Genomic DNA, 24,594 nt, shown 5'->3' with positions numbered 1-24,594 from the left:
TGGGGAATTGCAAATGTCATATCTTGGTTCAAAACAAAGGGTAGAAGGATAAACCCAGCAGCGCAGATCACCTGGGACAAAGTTAACTGCTCAAGTTTAATCTCAGTTTTAGCAGCAACTGGAGGATTTTAGTTCCGGGCTGAGGGACTGCCTCCTGAGTTGACGTCACAATGAGTCCGCAGCACACCTGACCTCCACGCGACGCCCCGCCCCTTGCTACACCGTCATTGGTTTGAGGACCCGCCGCCCGCTCGGTTCTGCAGCAGCGGCTCTGTCTATTGGTCGAAGCGCACGCCAGTCACCACTCAGGCCCCGCCCCATGTGTTCATGTCGTCTGCTCTTTGCAACAGCGTCACGGTTGCACCCGGTCCACTTGGTGTCGCGTTAGCTCCTGTCGGATTCTAAGGTTTATATTTTATTTGATTTCCCCTCTATCTCTCTCTCTCCGCTCTCCTCTCCACCTCTACCCCACCCTGCAGCTTACTCGGTTTGGGAAAACTCACTTTCCTTCAGTGATTCGGCCTCAATGGCCGCCTTCCCCAGGAGTCCAGCGCGCAGGCGCAGTGCTGGTCCGGTTGGTGATCTGCATAATTAAAGGGACCCTTTTCCTGTGTTCACAGGATTTAAAGGGACAGTGACACTGTACGAAAGATTTATTTCAATGGAGAGGGAGGGAGCGCTGGCTTAGCAGCACCTAAAGAACATAAAGTAAGAAAATTCTGAAATTCTGAATTTTTCCTGCAATTATTTTCTACAGTTATTACTGATGTAACCTTGTTTTACAGGGAGAGGGTTTACAGGTGGGAAGCTCAGATCAAACTGAGTCAACGTGACCGAGTCACGCGATTCAGCAGGATGTGAAGGTCACCGACAATATGGAAGGGGAGAGCAGCATATACCGTGTGGACAAACCATACTCGTGTTCCGTGTGTGGACGTGGATTCAACCGATCGTATGACCTGGGGAGGCACAAATGTACCCAAAATAGGGAGAGGCCATGTAAATGTGAGGACTGCGGGAAGGGGTTCAGTTACCCCTCTGAGCTGGAAACTCATCGACGCATTCACACCGGAGAGAGGCCGTTTACCTGCTCTGTGTGTGGGAAGGGATTTGTTCGATCTTGCAATCTGCGGTCACACCAGCAAGTTCACAGTGAAGAGAGACTGTTCATCTGCTCCATGTGTGGGAAGGGATTCACTCGATTTTCCCACCTGCTGAGACACCATAAAGTTCACACTGGGGAGAAACCCTTCACTTGCTCTGTGTGTGGGAGGGGATTTTCTGATTCATCCGACCTGCTGAAACACCAGCGAGTTCACACAGGGGAGAGACCATTCACCTGCCCCAAGTGTGAGGAGAGGTTCACTCAAATCTCTCACCTACTGAGACACCAGCGAACTCATACCAGGGAGAGGCCCTTCAGCTGCTCCCTGTGTGAGAAGAGATTCACTCAAGCGTCCAACCTGCTGCGACACCAGCGAGTTCACACTGGGGAGAGGCCGTTCATCTGCTCTCTGTGTGAAAAGGGATTTGCTGAGTCCTCAACCCTGCTGAGACACCAGCAAGTGCACATGGGAAGAGATCATTCACCTGCTCTGTGTGTGGGAAAGGATTCACTTGATCATCCAACCTGGTGAGACACCAGCGAGTTCACATGTGACTGCACTGCCCTGATGATGCTGCTGTTTATCAGATTCAGGAGTGAACCTTGTTAATTAAGATATTGGGGAAGTGTTGATGATGTTGCTGCCAACTACAGTAACTGAGCTGGAGTTGACAGACTTTGCATTTCTATAGCACCTCTCACAAACTCAGGATGTCTTTGTGTACAGTAAGCTCCAGAAGCAGCAATGTGATAATGAGCAGAGATCATCTGTTTTTAGTCAGATTGGTTGAGGGTGAAATATTGGCCTCACTGGGAAGAACCCCCCTGCTCTCCTTCAAATTAATGGCCGTGGGATCTTTTACATCTCCCTGAGAGGGCAGACGGGGCCCTCGGTTTAACATCCTCATATCTCCTTATATGGCTCAGGGTCATTGCTCCTATGAAGTCCCTTAGGATGTTTCTCACTGCGTGAAAGGAGCTATATAAATGCGAGACGAATGTGACATCACAGACATAGATGCACTGGAGCAGATGATGCTTGTGTGTGTGTGTGTCTGTGCTCACTCAGAAACTGAGCTCCAGGTCATCTAGTCTTCTCCAAAGCAGATGAGAAATTGGCCTTTAATTTAACACTCGGAAAACTCTTCCAAGCAGCTCCCACAGCAGAGCACCTCCCTCCCTCTATTAGGATCAATGGAGAAATCGTGGAAAGTGTGGACCATTGTCCATATCTTGGGAGCCTTCTCTTGGCAAAGACAGACAAAGACAATGTGCCCATTCAGCTATCGCCCGACTGAGGAAAAAAGTATTTGAGGACCAGGATCACAAACCCGAGACTAAGGTCATGGTTTACAGTGATTCCCGCACACTCATACGCTTCAGAGACTTGGACAACCTAGAACAAGCACCTCAAGACACTGGAAAAGCCCCACAAGCGGTGCCAGTGCAAGATCCTCCAAATCCAGTAGTGGGGAAGGCTGTCCAACAGCACCATCCTCTCCCAGGTCAATCTGCCCAGCATCGAGGCACTAATCACTCTAAACCAGCTCTGCTGTGCAGGACATGTCGCTCGTATGCCTGACACCAGACTCCCAAAGCAACTGCTCTATTCAGAACTTCGCCACAGCAGGTGTCTCTTGGGAGGACAGCGGAAACATTTAGGGATGTCCTCAAAGCATCCCTGGAGAGATCAAAATTCCTGCAGTCTCATGGCAGACCCTGGCTTGTGACTGACCAAAACGGAGGACACTCATTGGGGAAGGCACTGAACATATCAGGAACATGTGGAGGTGAAGTCAAGACATTGGAGGGAGCGCACAAACTGACAGACCCCCCGGTCTATCCAACCCTTTAAGCACCACCTGCCCCACATCTGGCCGAGTCTCATGATTGCACATTGGATTTATCACCCATCTCTGAACGCATTGAACAGAGTTCCCGAGGGACTACATAAGAAGAGGAGATGGTAAAGCTGACCCAGCTGCTGCTGAGAGCTGACCACATGGGAACCGCCAGACAGCTTGGAGCGCAGAGCAAGAGGTAAAAAAAAAACCAGGATGAATTAATCTGCTTGTAAAATGCCTAATGGCACGTGGGAATCTGTCCAGCTTCTGTAAAATAATAATACAGGGAGTTGGGAGGGAGCACTGTCAGGCTGACCTTAACCATAGGGTGACATGCTGTGTATCATTCCCATCTCCTGGTGGTGTTAAAACCCGACTTCAATGCAACAACGATTGGAAAGTAAACTGAATAATCGGGGAAATGTTTCTTTAAGTGACCCCAGTGGAAGGAGCAATAATTTTTCGCAACACCCTGTAAAATTAATTTGAACCCTCTCCCATAGTTCTACCTAACCTACCCGCACGGACCACGGCCCCAACTCAGTTGAGGCACGGCCCATCCATCTGTAATTGCTACACTTTGTTGCACCCTTTCCCAGGGCCATGGATTCACCCTAGAATCCAGCGCTCCCCTCCCACCCCCCCAAATGTCCACACCCTCACTGCCACCTGAAAGCCGCTTTGAGAGTGGTGCCTCATCACCTACTGTTCCTGGAGGATCCCAACTTGCCTCCGCTTACCTTGGCCTCCCTTCCAGTGATCTCTCCTTCCCTGCGGGGTTGTGGGTTGGGGGAGCTTCTGCCCCCTGGGCATGTGCTCCACGAAATCCTCAGCCTCCCTTCCCATAGTGGGTAAGAACATGGCAGATAGAATATAATGTGGATGAGTGTGAGGTTATCCACTTTGGTAGGAGGAACATGCAGAGTATTTCTGAAATGGTGAGAGATTGGAAAGTGCTGATGGCCAAAGGGCCCTGGGTGTCCTTGTCCTTGTTCGTAAGTCACTGGAAGCTAACGTGCAGGTGCAGGAAGCAGTGAGGAAGGCAAATGGCATGTTTGCCTTTATCACAAGGAGATTTGAGTACAGGAGTAAAGAGGTCTTGCTGCAGTTGTATGGAACCTTGGTTAGAGCACACCTGGAGTACTGGGTACAGTTCTACTCTCCTTACCTAAGGAAGGAAATACTTGCCATAGAGGGGGTGCAGTGGAGGTTCACCAGACTGATTCCTGGGGTGGCAGGATTGACTGATGAGGAGTGATTGAGACTGGACCTGTATTCTCTAGAGTTTAGGATAATGAGTGGTGATCATGTTGAACTTGCAATATTCTTAAGGGGCTGGACAAAGTAGATGCAGAAAGGATGTTTACCCTGGCTGGGGATCTAGAACCAGGGGACACAGACTCAAAATAAGGGATAGGTCTTTTATTATTGAGATGAGGAGGAATTTCTTCATTCAAAGGGTGGTGAATCTTTGGAATTCTCTACCCCAGAGGGCAGTGAAGGCTCAATCATCAAACATGTTCAAGACAGAGATCGATAGATTTCTCGATACTAATGATACCAAAGGACATGGGGATAGTGCAGGAAAATGATGCTGAGGTAGAAGATTAGCCATGATCCAATGGAATGGCAGAGAAGGCTCGAGGGACTGAATGGTCCACTCCTGCTCCTCTGTTCTTATTTCTCACAGTAACTCCAGCTGCTCCTGGAGCTCAGAAACTCTGAGTCTGCGTTCGAACAACTGGAAACATTTGCTGGAATTCTGACACGGCAGAGGAATTGGAGATCCCAATATTGTCCTTAAATTTAACCTATTTACACTTTAAAGATTATTTATTAGTTATAGATATATATAGATAAAACACTGAATATATTATGTATTAATTATATATATTTATAAGAAACACTTTAATTATTGTAATATTTTTACCTATCATCCCATGTCCCTGTGGATTAAGTATATACATATCTCTCAATATATAACATTTATTTATATATGTAATTTGGCTGTGATTCCCCTCCCTGTGCCCCTGTCCCAAAACAGCCCCTGTGTCCAGTCCTAGCTCTGTGCTGACTCAGCTGCTCTCACTTGGGGACAGCGCCTCACAATCTGCACCAGCGCACCTGAGCTCCACGCCACACACTATGCCCTGCCCCATTACCGGGCCTCAATTGGCTGAAGGACCTGGCGCCCCCTCGGCTCTCCTGCCCCGGTCCCTTTTATTGGTTGGAGCAAACATCAGTCATCGTCCCGTAATGATCACGTGGTGTTCCCTGCCCACGCTGCATACCCTCCACTTGCGGACTCTCAGATTTGTATTTTATTTTATTTTTCTCTCTCTCTCTCTCCACCCGCCTCTCCACCCCTACCCCATCTTCAAGCTCACTCGGTTTGGGAAAACTCACTTTCTGTCCATGATTCAGCCTCTCAGCAGCTGGCTGCCCCAGAAGCCCAGCGCTCAGATGCAGTGTCTGCGTAAATGTTTTGTGGCGACTGAGCATTTGTGGTGCCCAGCAGGTGATCTGCATATTTACAGGGACACTACCCTTCTGTTTACTTGTTATTTAAGGGACAGTGACACTGTCACTGGGGATAGTGCGCTGCAATATCAAGCCCCACTATAACCTGAGCTGCGACAAATGTGAAAAAGTTTGATCAACCCCCCTGATTGTGTAATTTAGGTTAACAGAATATGACCATTAGGTTTGTAAACTGAATAAGTTAATAACTGTTTATTGAACAAATTGTCTTAACCAGCGGCAAAAGAAAGAAATATGAACTGCTAATTTCTAACTCTATAACCTAAACTCTACCCCTTCTTAAATTCCTATACGCACACATACAGGACACATAAGACACACAAAAACATGGATTTTAAGGGTAGGATAGGCCAGTTCATTAGCTCCAATTCAAGAGTACAGGATTTGCTGGGTTGATTTTGATTGATGTCTTCCAAATTCCTTTCAGTTCCTTGTTGATGACACGAGGTGATCTTCCAGCACTTTCAGTCTTTAGTTCACTGGTTAAGCACTTGCCTTTCAACATCTCTAACCGTGATTTTTCCCTTTGCCTCTTGACAGGAGTTTTCAGAGAGAGAGCAGGTTATAGAGATTTGAGGAGAAAAAGCCAGCTGGTTATCATCGTAGAATTACTGGAATCTTACACAGGAGAAAGAGGTTTTAAGTCTTTCTCCTTTCAGGCTAGGAGCTTTTCTGCTGCACTGCTCTCACACAAACCCTGTTCAGGAGCCAATTAAAACATTGTTGCCAGGCAGTTGCCCATTAGACCAGACTCCCCCTCGCCACCATCCTGTCTTTCATGATGGACGATAGGGTCGTGTAACTTTACAAGTAGTTGCTGCAAATGGAGGAGGAAGGTTCAGAATGGACAAATTTCCTTTTACTTTCTGGATCTCTCTAGCTTTTCATTCAGATCTGCCAGCGTGACATTGGCCAGCTAAATTTCTCTGTTCCCTTCACTCACTCTGACCTAACTCCCTCTGAACTGGTCATTCTCCATTCTCTCAGGTCCAAGCCTGAGGTGACCAGGGTTTGTGTGAACACAGTGCAGCAGAGTGTGCAATGTGGAAGGGGAGAGCAGCATTCACAATGTGGACAAACTGTACACGTGTTTCATGTGTGGATGTGGTTTCAACCAATTGACCTGCGGAACCACAAGTGTAACCAATACAGGGAGAGGCTGTGTAAATGTGGGGAGTGTGGGAAGGGATTCAGTTACTCCTCCGCACTGGATGCAGCCCTAATAGGGAGAGACTGTTCACCTGCTCTGTGTGTGGATAAGGATTCACTCGATCTTCCCCCTTGTGGGTACACCAGGGAGTTCACACTGGGCAGAGACCCTTCACCTGCTCCGTGTGTTGGAAGGGATTGAATCGATCATCCAACCTGGTGAAACAGCAGCAAATTCACACCGGGGAGAGACCCTTCACCTGTTCTGAGTGTGGGAAGAGATTTAATCGATCATCCAATCTGGTGAAACACCAGTGAGTTCACATGTGACTGCACTACTCTGATTCTGCTGCTGTTAATCAGATTCAGGAGTGAACCTTGTTAATTATGATATTGGGGAATGTTGATGTTATTGCTGATAACCACAGTAACTGGACTGGAGTTGACAGAATTTGCATTTATGTAGCTCTTTTCAAAGACTCAGGACATTTCTGTGCTCCATAAGCCTCCACAAACAGCAAGGTGATCATGACCAGAGAGGTGACCTGTTTTTAGTGAGATTGGTTGAGGGTGGAACATTGGCCTCACCGGGGAGAACTTCCCTGCTCTCCTTCAAAATACTGACTGTGGGATCTTTCACATCTGCCTGAGAGGGCAGACGGGGCCCTTGGTTTAACATCCTCATATCTCCTTCTGTGGTTCACGGTCATCGCCCCTGTGAAGTTCCTTGGGCTGTTTCTCACTGCGTGAAAGTAGCTTTATAAATGTGAGATGAATGCGACATCACAGATGTAGATATGCTGGGCAAAACTGAACCAGGTGCTGCCTGCAGCTGAGAGCTGAACACACGGGGACCATCACAGAGCCTGGAGTGAAGAGAAAAAGACCCAAAGAAAACCGGGATAAATGAATCTGATTTAAAAATGCCTCATGGCAGGCGGGGAATCTGTCCAGCTTCTGTAAAATAATAGTACAGAGAGTGGGGAGGGAGCACTACAAAATACTAGTTACAGTTTGCCAAACTGAAAATGATCCATTTATCTGCTCCCTGTTAGTTAACTAATGCTCTAACCATGCTAATATATCGCTCCCAAAACCATGAGCTCTTGTCTTGTGCAGCAAGCAGCCTTCTAAGTCGCACCTTATCAAATGTTGTTTGGAAATTCAAATGCACTACATCTACTGGCACCACTTTATCCACCCTATATGTTACATCCTGAAAGAACACTAATAAATTTGTCAAACATGACTTCGCTTTTATAAAATGATGTTGACTCTGCCTGATTGTATTCGGATTTTCTAAGTGCCCTGATACTACCTCCTCAATAATGGATTCTAGCATTTCCCAATGACAGATGTCAAAGGGATCCTGAAAGTCAAGGTGTGTTTGTAACATTTTGGATCATGTCTTTGATCAAGTTTTGAACACTTTGCTCACGTCTCCTCTCGCCTTGCTTCATTCTGATGAAAAGATTCCCAGTTTCTCTAGTTCCTGCTCATGGGAAAGAGAAGTTGGAAGTAAGTTAGAAACTTGAACAGGAGCTTCACAGCAGACAGGTCACCATGAGGAAACATTTCATTTCACAATGACTTTTTCTAATCTGGAAAAATGGGAGAAGATTCAATCGTAACTTTCAAAAGGCAATTGGAGAAATGCTTGAAGGAAAACATTGACAGGGCCATGGGGAAACAGCAGGGGAGTGGGACTAATTAGATTGGTCGACCAAAGAGCTGGCAAAGCCACCAAGGGCCGAATACCTCTTTTTGTGGTGTAGCCTCTCAACTGTGGCAGTGAATCTCTGCTGCACCCGTTCAATGGCCTTGACATCCTTCCTGGTGTCAGATCTCCAAAACTTGGCTCAATTTTCTAACTGCAGCCTGGCCAATGATTGAGAAAATTATTTTATGAAATGTAGGGTAATGTTTTCAAACAGCGTGTAAACATCCACCAGCTTTAAAGATTTCTGTATCTAAACCCCTTGTAACATGGCTATGATATACTGAGGTAAGGGCTGTAATACAATGTGTATTATGGGATAAGGAAGTTTAGTCTGAGTTAGAAACTCAAACAGGTTCTTCACTGCAGACAGGTCACCATGGCAACACTGATAAGACATTCCATTCCACAGAATCAGCTCATTGGAAACTCTAATCAGATCAGGGGAAAGGACAGAGTTTGTCGTTATTAACCAGGTTAGAAACTTAAACCAAAGTGAAGAATAGAATAGGTTACACTATAATATTTGATGTTTATACCTTTAATTGTAAAACTATAAGAAATAACAGAATTAAGAGTAGGCAGGGGAGTTAAGGGAGAATGAGAAAATTACTGATGAAAAGTAGCTGCTGGGATCCAGGGAATGTGTCCTTGTAAATCACAAATTAGAGAAATTCCAGCTGTCATTTCCCCACTTTCTACCAAAACCCAGCAGAGAAGACAAAGAAGAGTCAGGGGCCAGAGCTGGATCACCACAGGATATAAAAGTGATGGGGTTCTGTTGAAAGAGGGCAGTCAGGACTGGAGACACCAGAGATCAAGCTCAGGGTGCCCGAGGCTCCATCCAGCAGGCTGACCTCGTGTAAGTGACTGTGGACACATGGGACTTGGATGTTTACTCCGATTGATGGATCAATATAAGATACGGCAGAGGACAGAGAATCTGCTCAGCTTGTATTAATAAAGTATTGAAGTTGCTGACATTGGACTTTCAGATCCATTGATTATTAAGACAGGTGCTAACTTGAATCTTCCACCTCTTTACTGTTCTGATCTCTTTTTAAACTATTACCATTCACAAACATCTAGGAGAATTTTGACTGTTTAACGAGTGTCTGTAAATGTAGGAGAAATGGAGACTGGTCAGGGAGTGTCTGTAAATGGAGGAGAAATGGAGACTGGCCAGGGAGTGTCTGTAAATGGAGGAGAAATGGAGACTGGTCAGGGAGTGTCTGTAAATGGATGAGAAATGGAGGCTGGTCAGGGATCAGGTGTCTGTAAAAGGAGGGGAAATTGAGACTGGATATGGAGCATCTGTAAATGGAAACTGGTCAGGGAGTGTCTGTAAATTGAGAAAGGAAGACCGTTTAGGGAATGCTGACAAAGGGATGGTAATTGTGACTTTTCAGGTAGTGTCTGTGACTGAACAAGAACTGGTGAGTGGATGGAGTATGTCTGTACAGGAAGGAGAATTGGTCCCAGGAAGCCCTTGGTTAGTTGTGGGAGACATTGCAGATGGACAGCTTACAGGGAGGAACAGAGTAACAGGACAAAGAGAGAGAGAATGAACATACAGAAAAAAAGGAAATAAATGATTTGTAAAGTTGAGTGGTGATCGCAAGGTGGGTCAATGAGAAAAATGATAATAACAAAAGAGACAATCAAGAGAAAGTAGAGAAATAAAAGACATACAAATCTCCAAAGATGTGAGGACAGGCACAGCAGATGAACTAAGTTGGAGATTGTTAGAGGATATTATGATTTATTGATGATTCAATGTTCCATCTCCTCATTCAGGAAGGTTCTAGAACTGTTAGGGTCAGATGTAACAGATTTATTCAGTGTATATATTATTTAAACTCACACACTGGGCAATGGTGGCTGGGGACTTGGCTACAATAAAGTTCCCAGCTCAGTGTTAAGGTCGATCAAATCCTTCAAACCCAAACTCTTGTTGCAGTTCACATACCCTTCTCCTACCTCGATGTGTGATCTTCAGTTTGTTTTCACACTATGTTGTGATATCAAAAGTTAACAACTCGCCCACAAGGGAGAAACTACTGAGACTCCTTAATTTTAGAATAACTCGACTAATTAAACTGAGTTCTTCATAAATACATTGTTATCATCCTTGGACTAATGGAATCAGTGTAACTTCCTATTTCATTACCATATTGCATGTTCCTCTATTGTCATTTAATTGTTATTCTACAAGTGAAACATTTAATCCTGAGTCTGTTACAGAGTCAAAAACATTCACTACCCTTGTTGTAAATTCTAACTGGAAACATAGCGTTTTGCACAATTATCCTTCCTTTATAATTACTTCATAATCTCTCACCGAGAAGTTTCTAATTAATTTTCCAATTGACCAGGTTGTAATGTCATGTTAGAAGTTGCTGGAGCTGTGAGCATCAGTCTGTGTTCAAACATTCAGGATCACCATCTTGGTTTGATCGTGGAGCTCGACAATTAGAATTACTTGTAGATATTACAATATTATAATTTTAAAATCACACTTCCCTCTTTAACAGAGGTTAGAAGTTAAATGAACAATGATGTAAAGAAAAATCATTAGTGTTGTTGGATCAGCATCAAGTCACTTCAACTCAGTTATAAAAACTGTTGCTAGTAAGATTAACCCTTTCCTTAAAGAACAAAACTTTAGACTCGCCCTCCTAATATCTCTAGACAATAACGCCAATACTGAAAACCTCACCATCAATTCTCAGACTGTCACTGGCCTCATCCCTCCTGGAAGAGAATCCAGTCATCGCAGAACTGAACCCAGACAGAGTCAGTACCTTCAGGAGAGGACGGAGAGGGAGACAGTCACTATAGAACTGAACCCAGTCAGAGTCAGCACCTTCAGGGGAGGAAAGAGAGAGAAAGGAACCAGTGAGTGTAGAACTGAACCCAGTCAGAGTCAGCACCTTCAGGGGAGGAGAGATAGAGGAACCAGTGAATGTAAAACTGAACCCAGTAAGAGTCAGCACCTTCAGGGGAGGAGAGATAGAGGAACCAGTGAATGTAAAACTGAACCCAGTCAGAGTCAGCACCTTCAGGGGAGGAGAGAGAGAGGAACCAGTGAGTGTAAAACTGAACCCAGTCAGAGTCAGCACCTTCAGGGGAGGAGAGAGAGAGGAACCAGTGAGTGTAAAACTGAACCCAGTCAGTGTCCATACCTTGAGACAAGGGAGAAAAGTTGCCTGGAAGGAAATATGTTGAAGATGGTGTAATGAGTTTGGATCTGAGCACAGGGAAGAGAGATGGTGTGTGGAATGGGGTTTATCGTTTTGGAGAATGGAAAAGAGAGTTGTGGTGATCTGTACACGGGCAGGTTCTCTGCTCATTTCTCTGTGCCTCACAGTCTTGCGCTTTCCTCATCGGTTGCTCATAAGACCCCCCCATTTTCAACTTCAATCAGCTCTATGGCTAGGGACAAGAATCCATGAGGTGGCTTCCCATTGCCTTCCTCATATGTGTTTAGAGGAAACACAAGTTCCCTTCCTGAAGGATCCTCCCTCTCCTGTAAGCAGTTGTTGTCCCTCAAGGTTCTAGTTCTTTCACCATCACCACTGAAAGTTCACTGGCTCCTCCATTGGCCACGGCTCATAACCCTGAGCGTGGGACCCTTACCTGGGCCTGGAGCAACTCACAAAATGGCCCCCGGAGGTCTTAAATAACTTTATTACCCGAAAGAGAGGAAAGAAAGAGCAAAATGTTCCATAGAAACTGGAATGTTTTTTCTGAATTCCTATCGTGTTCTTACGGTGATGACTTTTGTAAACTCCTTTCACAGGGGATTAGAATGGATGGGTTTACAGATGAGAAACTCAAACCAAATTTCATCCCAAGATCTGATTCATCAGGATCTGAATAACATTGGCCTTTAAATATAAAGAAAACAGCAATCGCAATATGGAGAGATAGCACACATGCTCGCTGTGTGGACGAGGCTTCAGTCAATCATTTGCTTTTTCAAAGCACAAACTTAGTCACTTCATGCAGAAACATGAATGTGTGGAGCATGAGAAGGGATTTGATTCTCCATCGCAGCTGGAAACTCATCGATACAGTCACACTAGGGAAAGACCATTCACCTGCTCCGTGCATGAGAAGGGATTCACTTGGTCATTCAGCCTGCTGACATATCAGCGAATTCATACTGGAGCGAGGCCATTCACCTGCTCCATGTGTGGGAAGGGATTCAAAATTCATCTGGTCTGCAGAAGCACGAGATAATTCACAATGACGAGATACCATTTCAGTGCTCTGACTGTGGTAAGAGGTTTAGGGACTCATTCCACCTACAAACACACAAAGGCACTCACACTGGGGAGAAGCCATTCACCTGCTCCGCGTGTAGGAAGGGATTCAGTCAGTTCACTGACCTGGTGGAACACCAGTCGGTTCACAGGGAAGAGAAACCAGTTAAATGTACAAAGTGTGGGAAGGGTTTCATTCCTGCTGCTTGATGGCGCATCAGTGAGTTCACACCGGGGAGAAGCCATTCAGCTGCTCCATGTGTGAGAAGGGACTTAATCATTCAACCACCCTGCTGAAACATCAACTCGCTCACATATGATTCCTGGGGTTTGGATTCTGCTGTTAATACTGCTGTTAATCACATTCAGGACCGAACCATGTTCATTCTGAAAGTTGGAGATTTTTTCCTGCTGATGTTCATAATCTCTGTATGTGGGATGGAGTTTAATATTCTGGATACATGCCAAATAAAGTAGAGTGAAGGTGTATTCTCTAAAGGATGACTTCCAGTAATGTAAACTACCATGAATGTGGTGAATCACTGTAAAATAATTAGAAAATAAATGTGATGTTTGTATCTGGACTTTGTGTTTGGATTACTATGGGAAATAGGTGGCACAGACACGATGGGTCTGTAGTATCGCCTCTATCAGATGGGACGGACCCTCCTTCAGACTGCTTCTGAGAGGAGAGTGCTGCCCCCTAAAGCAGGATAAGTGAGGGCAGATCAGGGTCATACACTGATTATACTGCACCCAACAGGGACATCACAAATTGCCCCTTTTCTGAGGCAATCATTGCTGGAGTGACTGCAGCCAGAACATTGGAACAGGAGAAGGCCATTCAGCCCCTCAAGCCTGCTCCACCATTCAATGAGATCATGGCTGATCTGCATGTCAACTCCATTTTCCCATCTTTGATCCATTTCCTTTGATATCTCTATTTAAGAATCCATTGATTCCCATCTTGAAAATGTCAACCACAGCCTTTTGGAGAGATTGGTCCAGATTTTTTTTATTCATTCGTGCAATCTGGGTGTTGCTGGCTAGGCCAGCATTTATTACCGATCCCTAATTGCCTTTGAGATGGCTTGCCTTCCTGAACTGCTGCAGTCCATGTGGTGCAAGTACACCCACAGTGCCGTTACGTGAACAAGTTGTTTCTGATTTCACTGCACGGGTTGTGTATTAACCAATGACTCAATGTCTAACACAGACACCAGGGACAGAAATCCAGTTACCCTGAGAGAATACATGCTGCTGGACAGGGGTCACTGATCTGAATTCTGACCACAGAAAGTTCACTCGAACAAAACCAGACTGAACATGAAGTTAAAGCAGGAACAGAAGCAGATGTGATAGTTCCCAATCAACCACAATGTAAACTGAAGTGGAATGAACATTGGAGCAGCTGGATTAGAATCATAATGCAGAATCAATGATAAACTGAGACAATTCATTTAAGGATAATGGAAAATACTGGAGAAAGATAAGAATGATTTGATTCTGAGAGGGCGAGGAGAGGCTTGGTAGAGGATAGATAAGGATATGGTTTCTCCAGCAACTGTAGTTCTGCACTCTCACATGGAAGGAGGTGGTTAGATGATGTGTCACCTTTAAGCTGCAAAAGTAAAATCAAGACTGCATTTGGACAATGAAGTGGATATACAAAGGAGAAGATGTCAGTTTGGCGGCAGTTGTAACTTTTAAGGTTATTAGTAAATAATAACTGTTGGTATTCCTGCCTCTGAGTCAGAAACCGCACTGCGAACAGTTCTGATGATTGGAGAAGGCTCTCCAGCTCATTCTGGGTTGATATCATGCAGGATAGATGTGTCCAGTGGGTGTGGGTGTCCATTATGTGAATTGTGAGCTCATCAAACTCTCCCAGTTGAAGCTGGACCAACAGATCGGCTGGAATTAAACGGTTCCAGACATGGAAGGGGCGTTAAACAGCCAGTGAATTCTTCCACTAATTCACACTGTTCTCCAAGGGATGAGTTCAAAGAGAAACTACACTGTGTAATTTCCTGAAATAATCCCTGCTGTCTGTACTGAATGAATCCATTTCAGAAACAAATGTTGAAATGTTTGCTCCACACCCACAGGGTTTCATCTGTTTAAAGTCACAAACAGAAAGGTCCAGTTTTCTCCTGGAGTTTGAGACAAACCAGCTTCCAAAATGATGCAGAGTTTCAGCCAATGAGGGAGACCCGGGCTCAGCCCCGTTCCCCCATTCACTCCAATTGGTTGGAGGGCCAGCCGCTCTCGCTCGGCCCTCCAGCCCCGTCCCTTCTTCCAATTGGCTCAGAGGTGCCGTCAATCTTCCCCGGGCATGGTGATCTGGAGCATGCGCAGTGCGGGTTATGTCCGTGCACAGTCGCTTGTTTGTTTCATCTTCAGGCGGGAAGGAGACCCTCCAGCCCCGTCCCTTCTTCCTATTGGCCCGGAGGTTCCGTCAATCTTCCCCGGGCATTGTGATCTGGAGCGTGCGCAGTGCGGGTTATGTCCGTGCACAGACGCTTGTTTGTTTCATCTTCAGGCGGGAAGGAGGCGGATAAGCGGAGGCAGCGTTAGGGGCAGTGGGTGGGAGGGGAGGCTTCACAAACACCCGGTGGAGGCCTCAACACCCCCAGTAAGAACGTACCAGGCCTGCCTTTGCACCGAACGGAACGGCGGCTGCGGGCTTTCTCCCGGTGCCAGGCCCAAGTGGACAAATGTGGGTTAATGAAGGAAATGCAGCAATGGGTTTGTTAATGAGAAATCATCTTTAACTCACTTTACTGATCCTGGAGCAGGAGGAGAGAATAGTGTGAATTTCTGTTCTGTTGGAGAGTCATATGGACTCGAAACGTTAACTGTGCTCCTCTCCGCAGATGCTGCCAGACCTGCTGAGTTTTTCCAGGTATTTTTATTTTTGTTGTGTGAATTTCTATCTTGGACCGACATGGATGGATTTGTTAAAGAAAAATCATCTTTAACTAACTTGCTGGAGTTTTTAGAAGAGGTAATAGAGAGGGTTGACGAAGGTGATGATAATATGTGATTAACATGGATTTCCAGAAGACATTTGATAAAATGCCACACAACAGACTTGTGAGCAAAGTTATAGCTCATGGAATAAAAGGGACATTAGCAACATGGTTACAGAATTGGGTGAGCGACAGGAAACAGAGTCGTGGTTAATGGATGTTTTTCGGGCTGGAGGAAGGTTTACAGTGGAGTTGCCGGATACTTCTTCAACTGTGAGATTTTTCTCTGACTCCAGTGGTTATGATACCTTTCCAGCTGCAGGATCCAGCAGGAGATAATATTGAAAACTGAAGTTGTTTTAGTTATTATTTCAGGGTATTTTTTGACCATTCATCTACAAATTTTAGCGTTTAGTGCTATGCTCTGTTATCTCTGAGAATTCCCATGTCTTTGGGGCTGGCATGACTCCTTTATGTGGATCTGAATCCATGTCCATCCATTGCTCTGTTTCACCTCTGCCCTCCCTGATCACCTCTTTGCCATTGTCTAACTTCCTCTGTCTCTAATAATGGGTGTACTTTAACAGTGTTTAGTATTTTACTGTTACTTCTGCTGACCGTGTCTAAATGAGATTTCCACCACTGCCCATCCCCTGACCATGTGCTGCTGGCTGAACAGTTTTACCTTCCCACAGCATCTTTCATAGTCAGGAATTGTTTTCTCTGCTCTATGGTCCATTTCTCTTCCACTTATGAACTTATATTGACCATCAAATTCTGCATCATTTTTATAGCCCATAATTCATTCTGTGCTCCCTCAAATGTTAACTCTATTTCTTTCTCCACAAATGCTGCCAGACCTGCTGAGTATTTCCAGCACCTTCTGTTCTTATTTCCGATCTCTCGCATCTGCAGCATTTTACTTTTATTTAAGTCAGGCTGGTGTGTGACTTGGAGGGGAACTTGGCAGTGATGGTCTTCACACACACTTGCAACCCTGGTCCTTCGAGATGTAGAGGTTAAGGGTTTGGGAGATTCTGTCAAAGTTCTGCTTGATTGTAGGTAGATAAAATCCCTCACCTTCACCCCCCCCGTCTCTCCCATCTCTCTCTCTCTCTCTCTCAGTCTCTCCTCACATAGAGGGCAGAGTCTTGTGTAGACCCAAACAGGGTGGAAGGTTCTCTTCCCTCAAGGACATTAGTGATCCAGTTGGGTTTTTACGACAATCCAGCAGTTTTCATGGTCACTTTTTCCTAATGCCAGCCCCACAAATTACCAGATTCCTTCAGCTCAATTTCACAATCTGTCTTTGTGTTTTTGTGGGTTCCCTCTCACTCCCTTTTCTCTGTTTTAAATCTATTTCACAGGTGTTAGGAGGGGAGGATTTGCAGTCGGGAAACTGAAACCCAATATCATATCAGGATCAGTCACCCAATTTATCACAACCTGAATATCATTCAGTGTTAAACATGGAAGGAAAATGTGCCGTTTACAGTGAAGAGAAACCATACACGTGTTGTGTGTGTGGACAAGGCTTCAGGCAATCAGCTGGCCTGTCAAGACACAACTGCAGTCATACTGGGGAGAATCCATGGAAATGTGGGGACTATGAGGAGAGATTCAATTACCCATTCAAGGTGGATATTCATCAGGGCAGTCATGCTGGTCAGAGGCCATTCACCTGCTCCAAGTGTGGGCAGGGATTCACTACCTCATCCCACCTGCTGACGCACCAGCACATTCACACTGGGGAGAGGCCGTTCACCTGCTCCAAGTGTGAGAAGGGATTTGCTCATTCATCCAACCTGCTGAGACACTGGCGAGTGCACACCGACGAGAGACCTTTTAAATGCCCAGACTGTGCGAAGTGCTATAAAAGTTCACAGGAACTGATGTCCCATCAACGTGTTCACACCGATGAGAGACCATTCAGGTGCTCCCAATGCGGGATTGGATTCAAGCGATCATCTGACCTCATTAAACACCAGCGCACTCACACTGGGGAGAGGCCATTCACCTGCTCCGACTGTGGGCAGGGATTCACTTGTTCATCCCACCTGATGATGCACCAGCGAGTTCACGCTGGAGAAAAGCCGTTCAACTGCTCCAAGTGTGGGAAGAGATTTGCTAACTCATACAATCTGCTTAGACACCAGCGAGTTCACACTAACGAGAGACCTTTTAAATGCCCAGAATGTGGGAAGTGCTATAAACGTTCCAGGGAACTTATGTCCCATCAACGTGTTCACACTGAGGAGAAACCTTTTAAATGCCCAGACTGTGGGAAATGCTATAAAAGCTCTGGAGAACTGATGTCCCATCAACGTGTTCACACTGATGAGAGACCATTCAGGTGCTCTCATTGCGGGACTGGGTTCAGGCGATCATCTGACCTCACTGTACATCAGTGCACTCACACTGGGGAGAGGCCGTTCACCTGCTTCGAGTGTGGGAAGGGATTCACTACCTCATCCCACCTGCTAACACACCATCGAATTCACACTGGGGAGAGGCCATTCATCTGCTCCGAGTGTGGGAATGGATTCACTCAGTCATCCCACCTGAAGACACACCAGCGAATTCACACTGGGAAGTGGCCATTCACCTGCTCCGAATGTGGGCAGGGATTAACTTGTTTATCCCACTTGCTGATGCATCAGCGAATTCACACTGGGGAGAAGCCATTCATCTGTTCCAACTGTGGGAAGGGATTCACTCACTCATCCAACTTTCTGAGACACCAGCGAGCTCACACAAACGAGACCTTTCAAATGCTCAGACAGCAGGAAATGCTATAAAAGTTCTTGAGAACTGATGGCCCATCAAAGTATTCACACTGACTAGAGACTGTTCAGATACTCTCACTGTGGGACTGGGTTCAGGCAATGATCTTAACTCTGTATACCAGTACGCCGACACTGGGGACAGACCAGTCCTCTGCTCCGAGTGTGGGAAAGGATTCACTCAATCATGCCAACTGAGGGCAAACCAGACAGTTCATACAGGAGAGTGGCCATTCACCTGCTCCAAGTGTGGGCAGCAATTCACTCAATTAACCTACCTGACAACATACCAATGTATTCACACTGGGAAGAGACCGTTCACCTGCTCTGATTGTGGAAAGGGATTCACTCAGTCATCCACACTGCGGAGACACCATCAAGTTCATAAGTAATGATAGTGATTGGATTTTGCTGTGAATCAAATTCAGGACTGAACCATGTGCACTGGGCTCTGTATTTGCCGATCTTAATAAACTCCAGCCCAGTCATTTGGACTAATATTCTGCATAAATGTCAAATAAATCAATTTTATTTTAAACCCACGGTGTGTTAAGTCTTTTTAATACCTCAAACACAAGATTTAAGATGAGGACTAATCAGCGATTTATAAACATTTAGGATAACTGTCTTGCTTTTCCACTCCATGTTTCCATTAGTAAACCGAGGACCCCATTTGATTTTTATAAACGGTTTGAGTAACCTGTCCTGTGTATTCAGGGAGCAGTGGATGCCGTGACGCTGAATAAATTTAAGGAGGATACAGACAGATTTTTAATTAGTAATGGGTTGAAAGGTTATGGAGAGAGAGCGGGAAATTGGAGTTGAGGCCAAAATGAGATCAGCCATGATCGTAATGAATGGTGGGCCAGGCTCGAGGGGCTCAATTGCCTACTCCTGCTCCTAGTTCTTATGTTCAAAGATTTGTGTCCATGCACTCCCAGGTCACTCTGTTCCTACACTCTGTTTAACATTGTACCATTTAGCTTATTCTGCCTCTCCTCATTCTTCCACCCAAAATGCATCATTGCCTGAGAATCACTTTGGGATGTTCTGAGGGTGTGAATGGTTCTAAATGAACATAAGAACTCTCAGCTCCGCATACTGTCCACAGGGGAGTTCTGCTGGTGCAGTGGGACCAGCATTCACGTTTTAACTAACACCATCAAAAAAACGGAATTAATCGGTCACTCGTCTGATTTCTGTTACTTACTTTGCGTGAACTGGCTGTCGTGAAACAATAACAACTTGTATTTGTATAACATGATTAATGTAATAAAACGTCCCAAGGTGCTTCAGAGGAGTTTCATAAAGAAAAAAATGGCACTGAGTCACATAGGGTGATATTAGGGTATATGGGCAAAAGCGTGATTGGAGAGGCAGATTTTAACAAGCATCTTTAATCAGGAGAGTGGTGGAGAGGTTTAGGGAAGGAATTTCAGAGTTTCAGGTTTAGGCACTGTCACCAATGTGGGAATAATTAAAATCAGGGATGCTAAAGAAGCCAGAATGAGCAGATATCTCAGGGTTCTGCAACTGGAGATTACTGAGAGAGGGAGGGATGAAGTTATGGAGCGATTTGAAAACAAGGATGGAAATTTTAAAATCAAAGCATTGCTTCATCAGGAGCTAATGTAGGTCAGCGAGCACAGTGGTGATGAGTGAACAGGACTTCTTTATTTCATTCTTTCATATGACGAGGGTGTCACTGGCAAGGGCAGTATTTGCTGACCATCTCTAATTGTTACCCTTGAACTGAATGGCTTGCTAGGTCATTTCAGAGGGCATTTAAGAGTCAACCATATTGCTGTGGATCTGGAGACACATGTAGGTCAGACCAGTTAAGGATGGCAGATTTCCATCCCTAAAGGGAATTCGTGAACCAGATGGATTTTTAAGACAATTGACGATAATTTCATGGCACCATTATTGATATTAACTTTCATACAAATAGACACAAACATTTTCTGTCTCACTCAGGTCAGTGTATCTATGTATAAATACTATTTGGAAATTTATTGCAAATATCTGGAAGGTTTGGGTGAAATGTGGGAATTGGACCCATGTTCCCAGGTCATAAGCCTCGGCCTCTGGAATACTCGTCCAGTGACATTAGTCCAATGCCTCTATCTCCCTTCCATTTAGGGTGAGAAAGCACATGGACAGCAGAGTTTAGGATGGTCTCACATTTCCAGCTGGGGGGAGAGGGATGGGCGAATGTGAGAGGCTGGCCAGGAAGCATTGGAATTGTCAAGTCATGGGTATGAGGGTTTCAGCCGCAGATGAGCTGGGGTGGGGTAGAGACAGACGATGTTATGGAGATTGAAATATCTGGTATGAGTGATGATGTGGATATGTAGCTCGAAATTCATCTTGGGGTCAAATCTGACACCAAGGTTGTGAAGAGTGTGGTTCAGCCTCAGACAGTTCCCAGGGAGGGGGATGGACTCAATAGTTTGGGAACAGAATTTGTAGCGGTGACTGAAGACAATGGCTTTGGTCTTCCCAATTTTTAATTGTCGGAAATTTCTGCTCATCCAGTACTGGATGTCGGATAAGCAGTTTAATAATTTAGTAACAGTGGAGGAATGGAGAGGGATGGTGATGAGATAGAGCTGGGCATTGTCAGTGTACATGTGAAAACTAACACGGTGCTTTTGGATGATGTCACCTAGTGGCAGCTTGTAGTTGAGAAATAGGAGGGACCAAGGATAGATCCTTGGGAGACACCATGTACAAGGACTTTGGAGAGGAAAGGGAAGTTGGAGATGGTACGGTAGTTTGGAAAGATAATGCGGTCAAAGATAGTTTATTTTAGGATGGGTGATGATGGTGGGATTTCAAGGTGAGAGGGACAGTATCAAAAGAGGAAGAGGACTCTTAACAATATGGGCTAACATGGAGAAATTGGATGGTCAGCAGTTTGGTGAGAATAGGGTCAACGGAGCAGAATGTAATTCTTATGGACAAGATGAGCACTAAGAGAGCATGAGGGGATATGGGAGAGAAGCTGGAGAAATGTGAGTTCAGGACTTGGGCAAGGGGGAACTTCAGAGACAGTTTTTCCTAATGGTTTAGTGAAAGGGAGGAAAGCAGCAGAGGCAGCTGATCGGATTGTCTCAATCTTAATGACAAAGAAGCTCCATGAACTCCTCACACTTGTTGTTGGAGTGAGGATGAAGGAGACAGGGGAGAGGGAGAGCACTCCAAAAGAAATTAACTTTTGTTAGAGATATTGAAAAGATTCAACACACTGTGTTTAATACAAAGCTGATTTATTTGTCTTTTATACAGAATATTAACCCCTATAACTGGGCTACAGTTTGATACCATCAGTGGAAACAGACCCCAATGAACAGGGTTCAGTCCTGGATCTGATTAACAGCAAAATCTCATCACTGTAGTTATATGTGAACTCGCTGGTGTTTCTGCAGGGTGGATACCTGAGTGAATCCCTTCCCACACTTGGAGCAGGTGAACGGCCTCTCCCCGGTGTGAATGCACTGGTGTACAGTGAGGTTAGATGATGTTTTGAACCCAGTCCCACAATGAGAGCACCTGAATGGTCTCTCCCCAGTGTGAACTCGCTGGTGAACAATGAGGTCAGCTGATCGCCTGAACCGGGACCTGCAGTGGGAGCAGCTGAATGGCCTCTCATCAGTGTGAACACGTTGATGGGACATCAGTTCCCGAGAACTTTTAAAGCACTTCCCACAGTCTGAACATTTAAAAGGTCTCTCGTCAGTGTGAACCCGCTGGTGTGTCAGTAGGTGGGATGATCGAGTGAATCCCTTCCCACACACACTGCAGGTGAATGGCTTCTCCCCAGTGTGAATTCGCTGGTGTACAGTGAGGTCAGATGATTGCCTGAACCCAGTTCCGCAGTGAGAGCACCTGAACGGTCTCTCATCAGTGTGAACACGTTGATGGGACATCAGTTCCCTGGAACTTTTAAAGCACTTCCCGCAGTCTGGGCATTTAAAAGGTGTGAACTCAGTGTGAACTCGCTGGTGTGCCATGAGATGGGATGACTCAATGAATCCCTTCCCACACTCGGAGCAGGTGAATGGCCTCTCCCCGGTGTGAATTCTCTGGTGTACAGTGAGTTGAGATGATCGCCTGAACCCAGTCCCACAGTGAGAGCACCTGAATGGTCTCTCATCAGAGTGAACACGTTGATGGGACATCAGTTCCCAGGAACTTTTATAGTACTTCTCGCAGACTGCACACTTGAAAGGTCTCTCTCCAGTATGAACTCGCTGGTGTATCAGTAGGTGGGATGAATGAGTGAAACCCTTCCCACACTCGGAGCAGGTGAACGGACTCTCCCTGCTTCGACTGCATTCGTGAATTTCCAGCTCAGAAGGGTAACTGAATCCTCCCTCACAGTTCCCACATTTCCCAGGTTCCACCCCACTGTGACTGCACTTGTGTCTCGAGAGGCCAGATGTTTGGCTGCAGCCTCGTACACACACAGAACACAAGTATTTTTTCTCTCCGCTGTGAACGGTGCCTTTTCCTTCCATATTCAAAATCCGATGATATTCAGATTACAATAAATTGGGCGACTCTGTCAGATCCTGATGTGATGTTTGGTTTGAACTCCCCAACTCCCCTTCTAATATCCTGTGAAATTTATTTAAAACAGAAAAAAAGGAGTGAGAGAGAACCCACAAAAACACAGACAGGTTGTGAAATTGAGCTGAATGAATCTGGTAATTTGTGGGGCCGGCACGAGGAAAAAGTGACCATGAAAACTGCTGGATTGTCATAAAAACCCAACTGGTTCACTAATGTCCTTCAGGGAAGGGAACCTGTCTCCTAGTCTGGGCCAACACAAGACTCAGGGCACTATGGGAGGAGAGGGAGAGAGAAACGGACATGGGAGAGGCAAGTGCCCAGGAGAGGGATTTTATATATCTACAACTTGGTCAGAACTTTGACGGAATCTCCCAAACCCTCGACCTCCACCTCCTAGAAGGACCAGGGTAGCAGGCGTATGTGAGCACCATTACCTACAAGTTCTTCTTCCAGTCATACACCATCCTGGCTTGTCTGACATTCAGTACTGGGTGAGCAGAAATTTCCTCCTTTTTAATATTGGAAAGACCGAAGCCATTGTCATCAGTCCCCGATACAAACTCCATTCCCTAGCCACTGACTTCACCCCTCTCCCTGATAACTTTTATTTTTATTCTTTCACGGAATGTGGGTGTCGCTGGCTGAGCCAGCATTTATTGCCCATCCTTAATTGCCCTTGAGAAGGTGGTGGTGAGCTGCGTTCTTGAACCCCTGCAGTCCTGGTGTAGGTACACCCACAGTGCTGTTAGGAAGGGAGTTCCAGGATTTTGACCCAGCGACAGTGAAGGTACTGCGATATATTTCCAAGTCAGGATGGTGAGTGACTTGGAGGGGAACTTCCAGGTGGTGGTGTTCCCATCTATCTGCTGCGCTTGTCCTTCGAGATGGCAGAGGTCTCAGGTTTGGAAGGTGCTGTCGAAGGAGCCTTAGTGAGTTGCTGCAGTGCATCTTGTAGATGGTACACATGCTGTGTGAAGTTAAAGCACATTGTTTTCAACTTCGATGTCACATTTGACTAGAAGGGGAGCTTCTGACCACAAATCTGCACCAATACTAAGACTGCCCATTTCCACCTCAGTAACATCACCTGACTTTGCCCCTGCCTCAGCTCATCTGCTTCTGAAACTTATATCCATCAAACTGTTACCTTTAAACTTGATTATTCTAACACAATAGAGACCAGCCTCCCATACTCTACCGTCAGTAAACATGAGATCATCCAAAACTCTGCTGTCTATAACCTCACTCACACCAAGTCCCATTTGCCTATCATCCTGTGCTTGCTGATCCACAATGGCTCCTGGTTAAGCAGTATCTCAATTTTAAAATGCTGATCCTTGTTTTCAAATCTCTCCATGACCTCCCCTCTCCCAATCTCTCTAATCTCCTCCAGCCCTACAACACTCCAGAATCTCTGGGCCCAACAACTGTCCCACATTCCCACCAAAGCTACACATTGAGCCGCCGGAGCCTCCAGCCTGGAACTCGGAGTGGGAGAAGGGGGAAGAATGAGGAGACACAATATAGTCTGACACTCACAGCAACCTACAATCTATTTATATTAACGGGATAGTGAGGCAGTTCAGAAACAAATCATTGAACTATAGAAAAGTTATGGCACAGAAAGAGGCCATTCA

General features: G+C 45.6%; 1 protein-coding gene across 1 annotated transcript in view; it reads right to left on the bottom strand.

Moving 5' to 3' along the window:
• Positions 1-22,999, bottom strand: part of LOC144697428 (uncharacterized) — a 40,782-nt gene extending 17,783 nt beyond the window's left edge. Inside the window, exon 1 of the mRNA XM_078569404.1 lies at positions 21,820-22,999. Coding sequence (XP_078425530.1) covers positions 21,820-22,902 — 1,083 coding nt within the window. The 5' untranslated portion in view covers positions 22,903-22,999. The remainder of the gene's footprint in view (positions 1-21,819) is intronic.
• Between the last annotated feature and the right edge of the window lie 1,595 nt (positions 23,000-24,594).

This window comes from Cetorhinus maximus, chromosome 23, assembly GCF_964194155.1.
Source record: "Cetorhinus maximus chromosome 23, sCetMax3.hap1.1, whole genome shotgun sequence".
In the NCBI taxonomy this organism is placed as follows: Eukaryota; Metazoa; Chordata; class Chondrichthyes; order Lamniformes; family Cetorhinidae; genus Cetorhinus; species Cetorhinus maximus.
The sequence above is the reverse complement of the archived record's forward strand: the minus strand, read 5'-3'. Positions and strand labels throughout refer to the sequence as shown.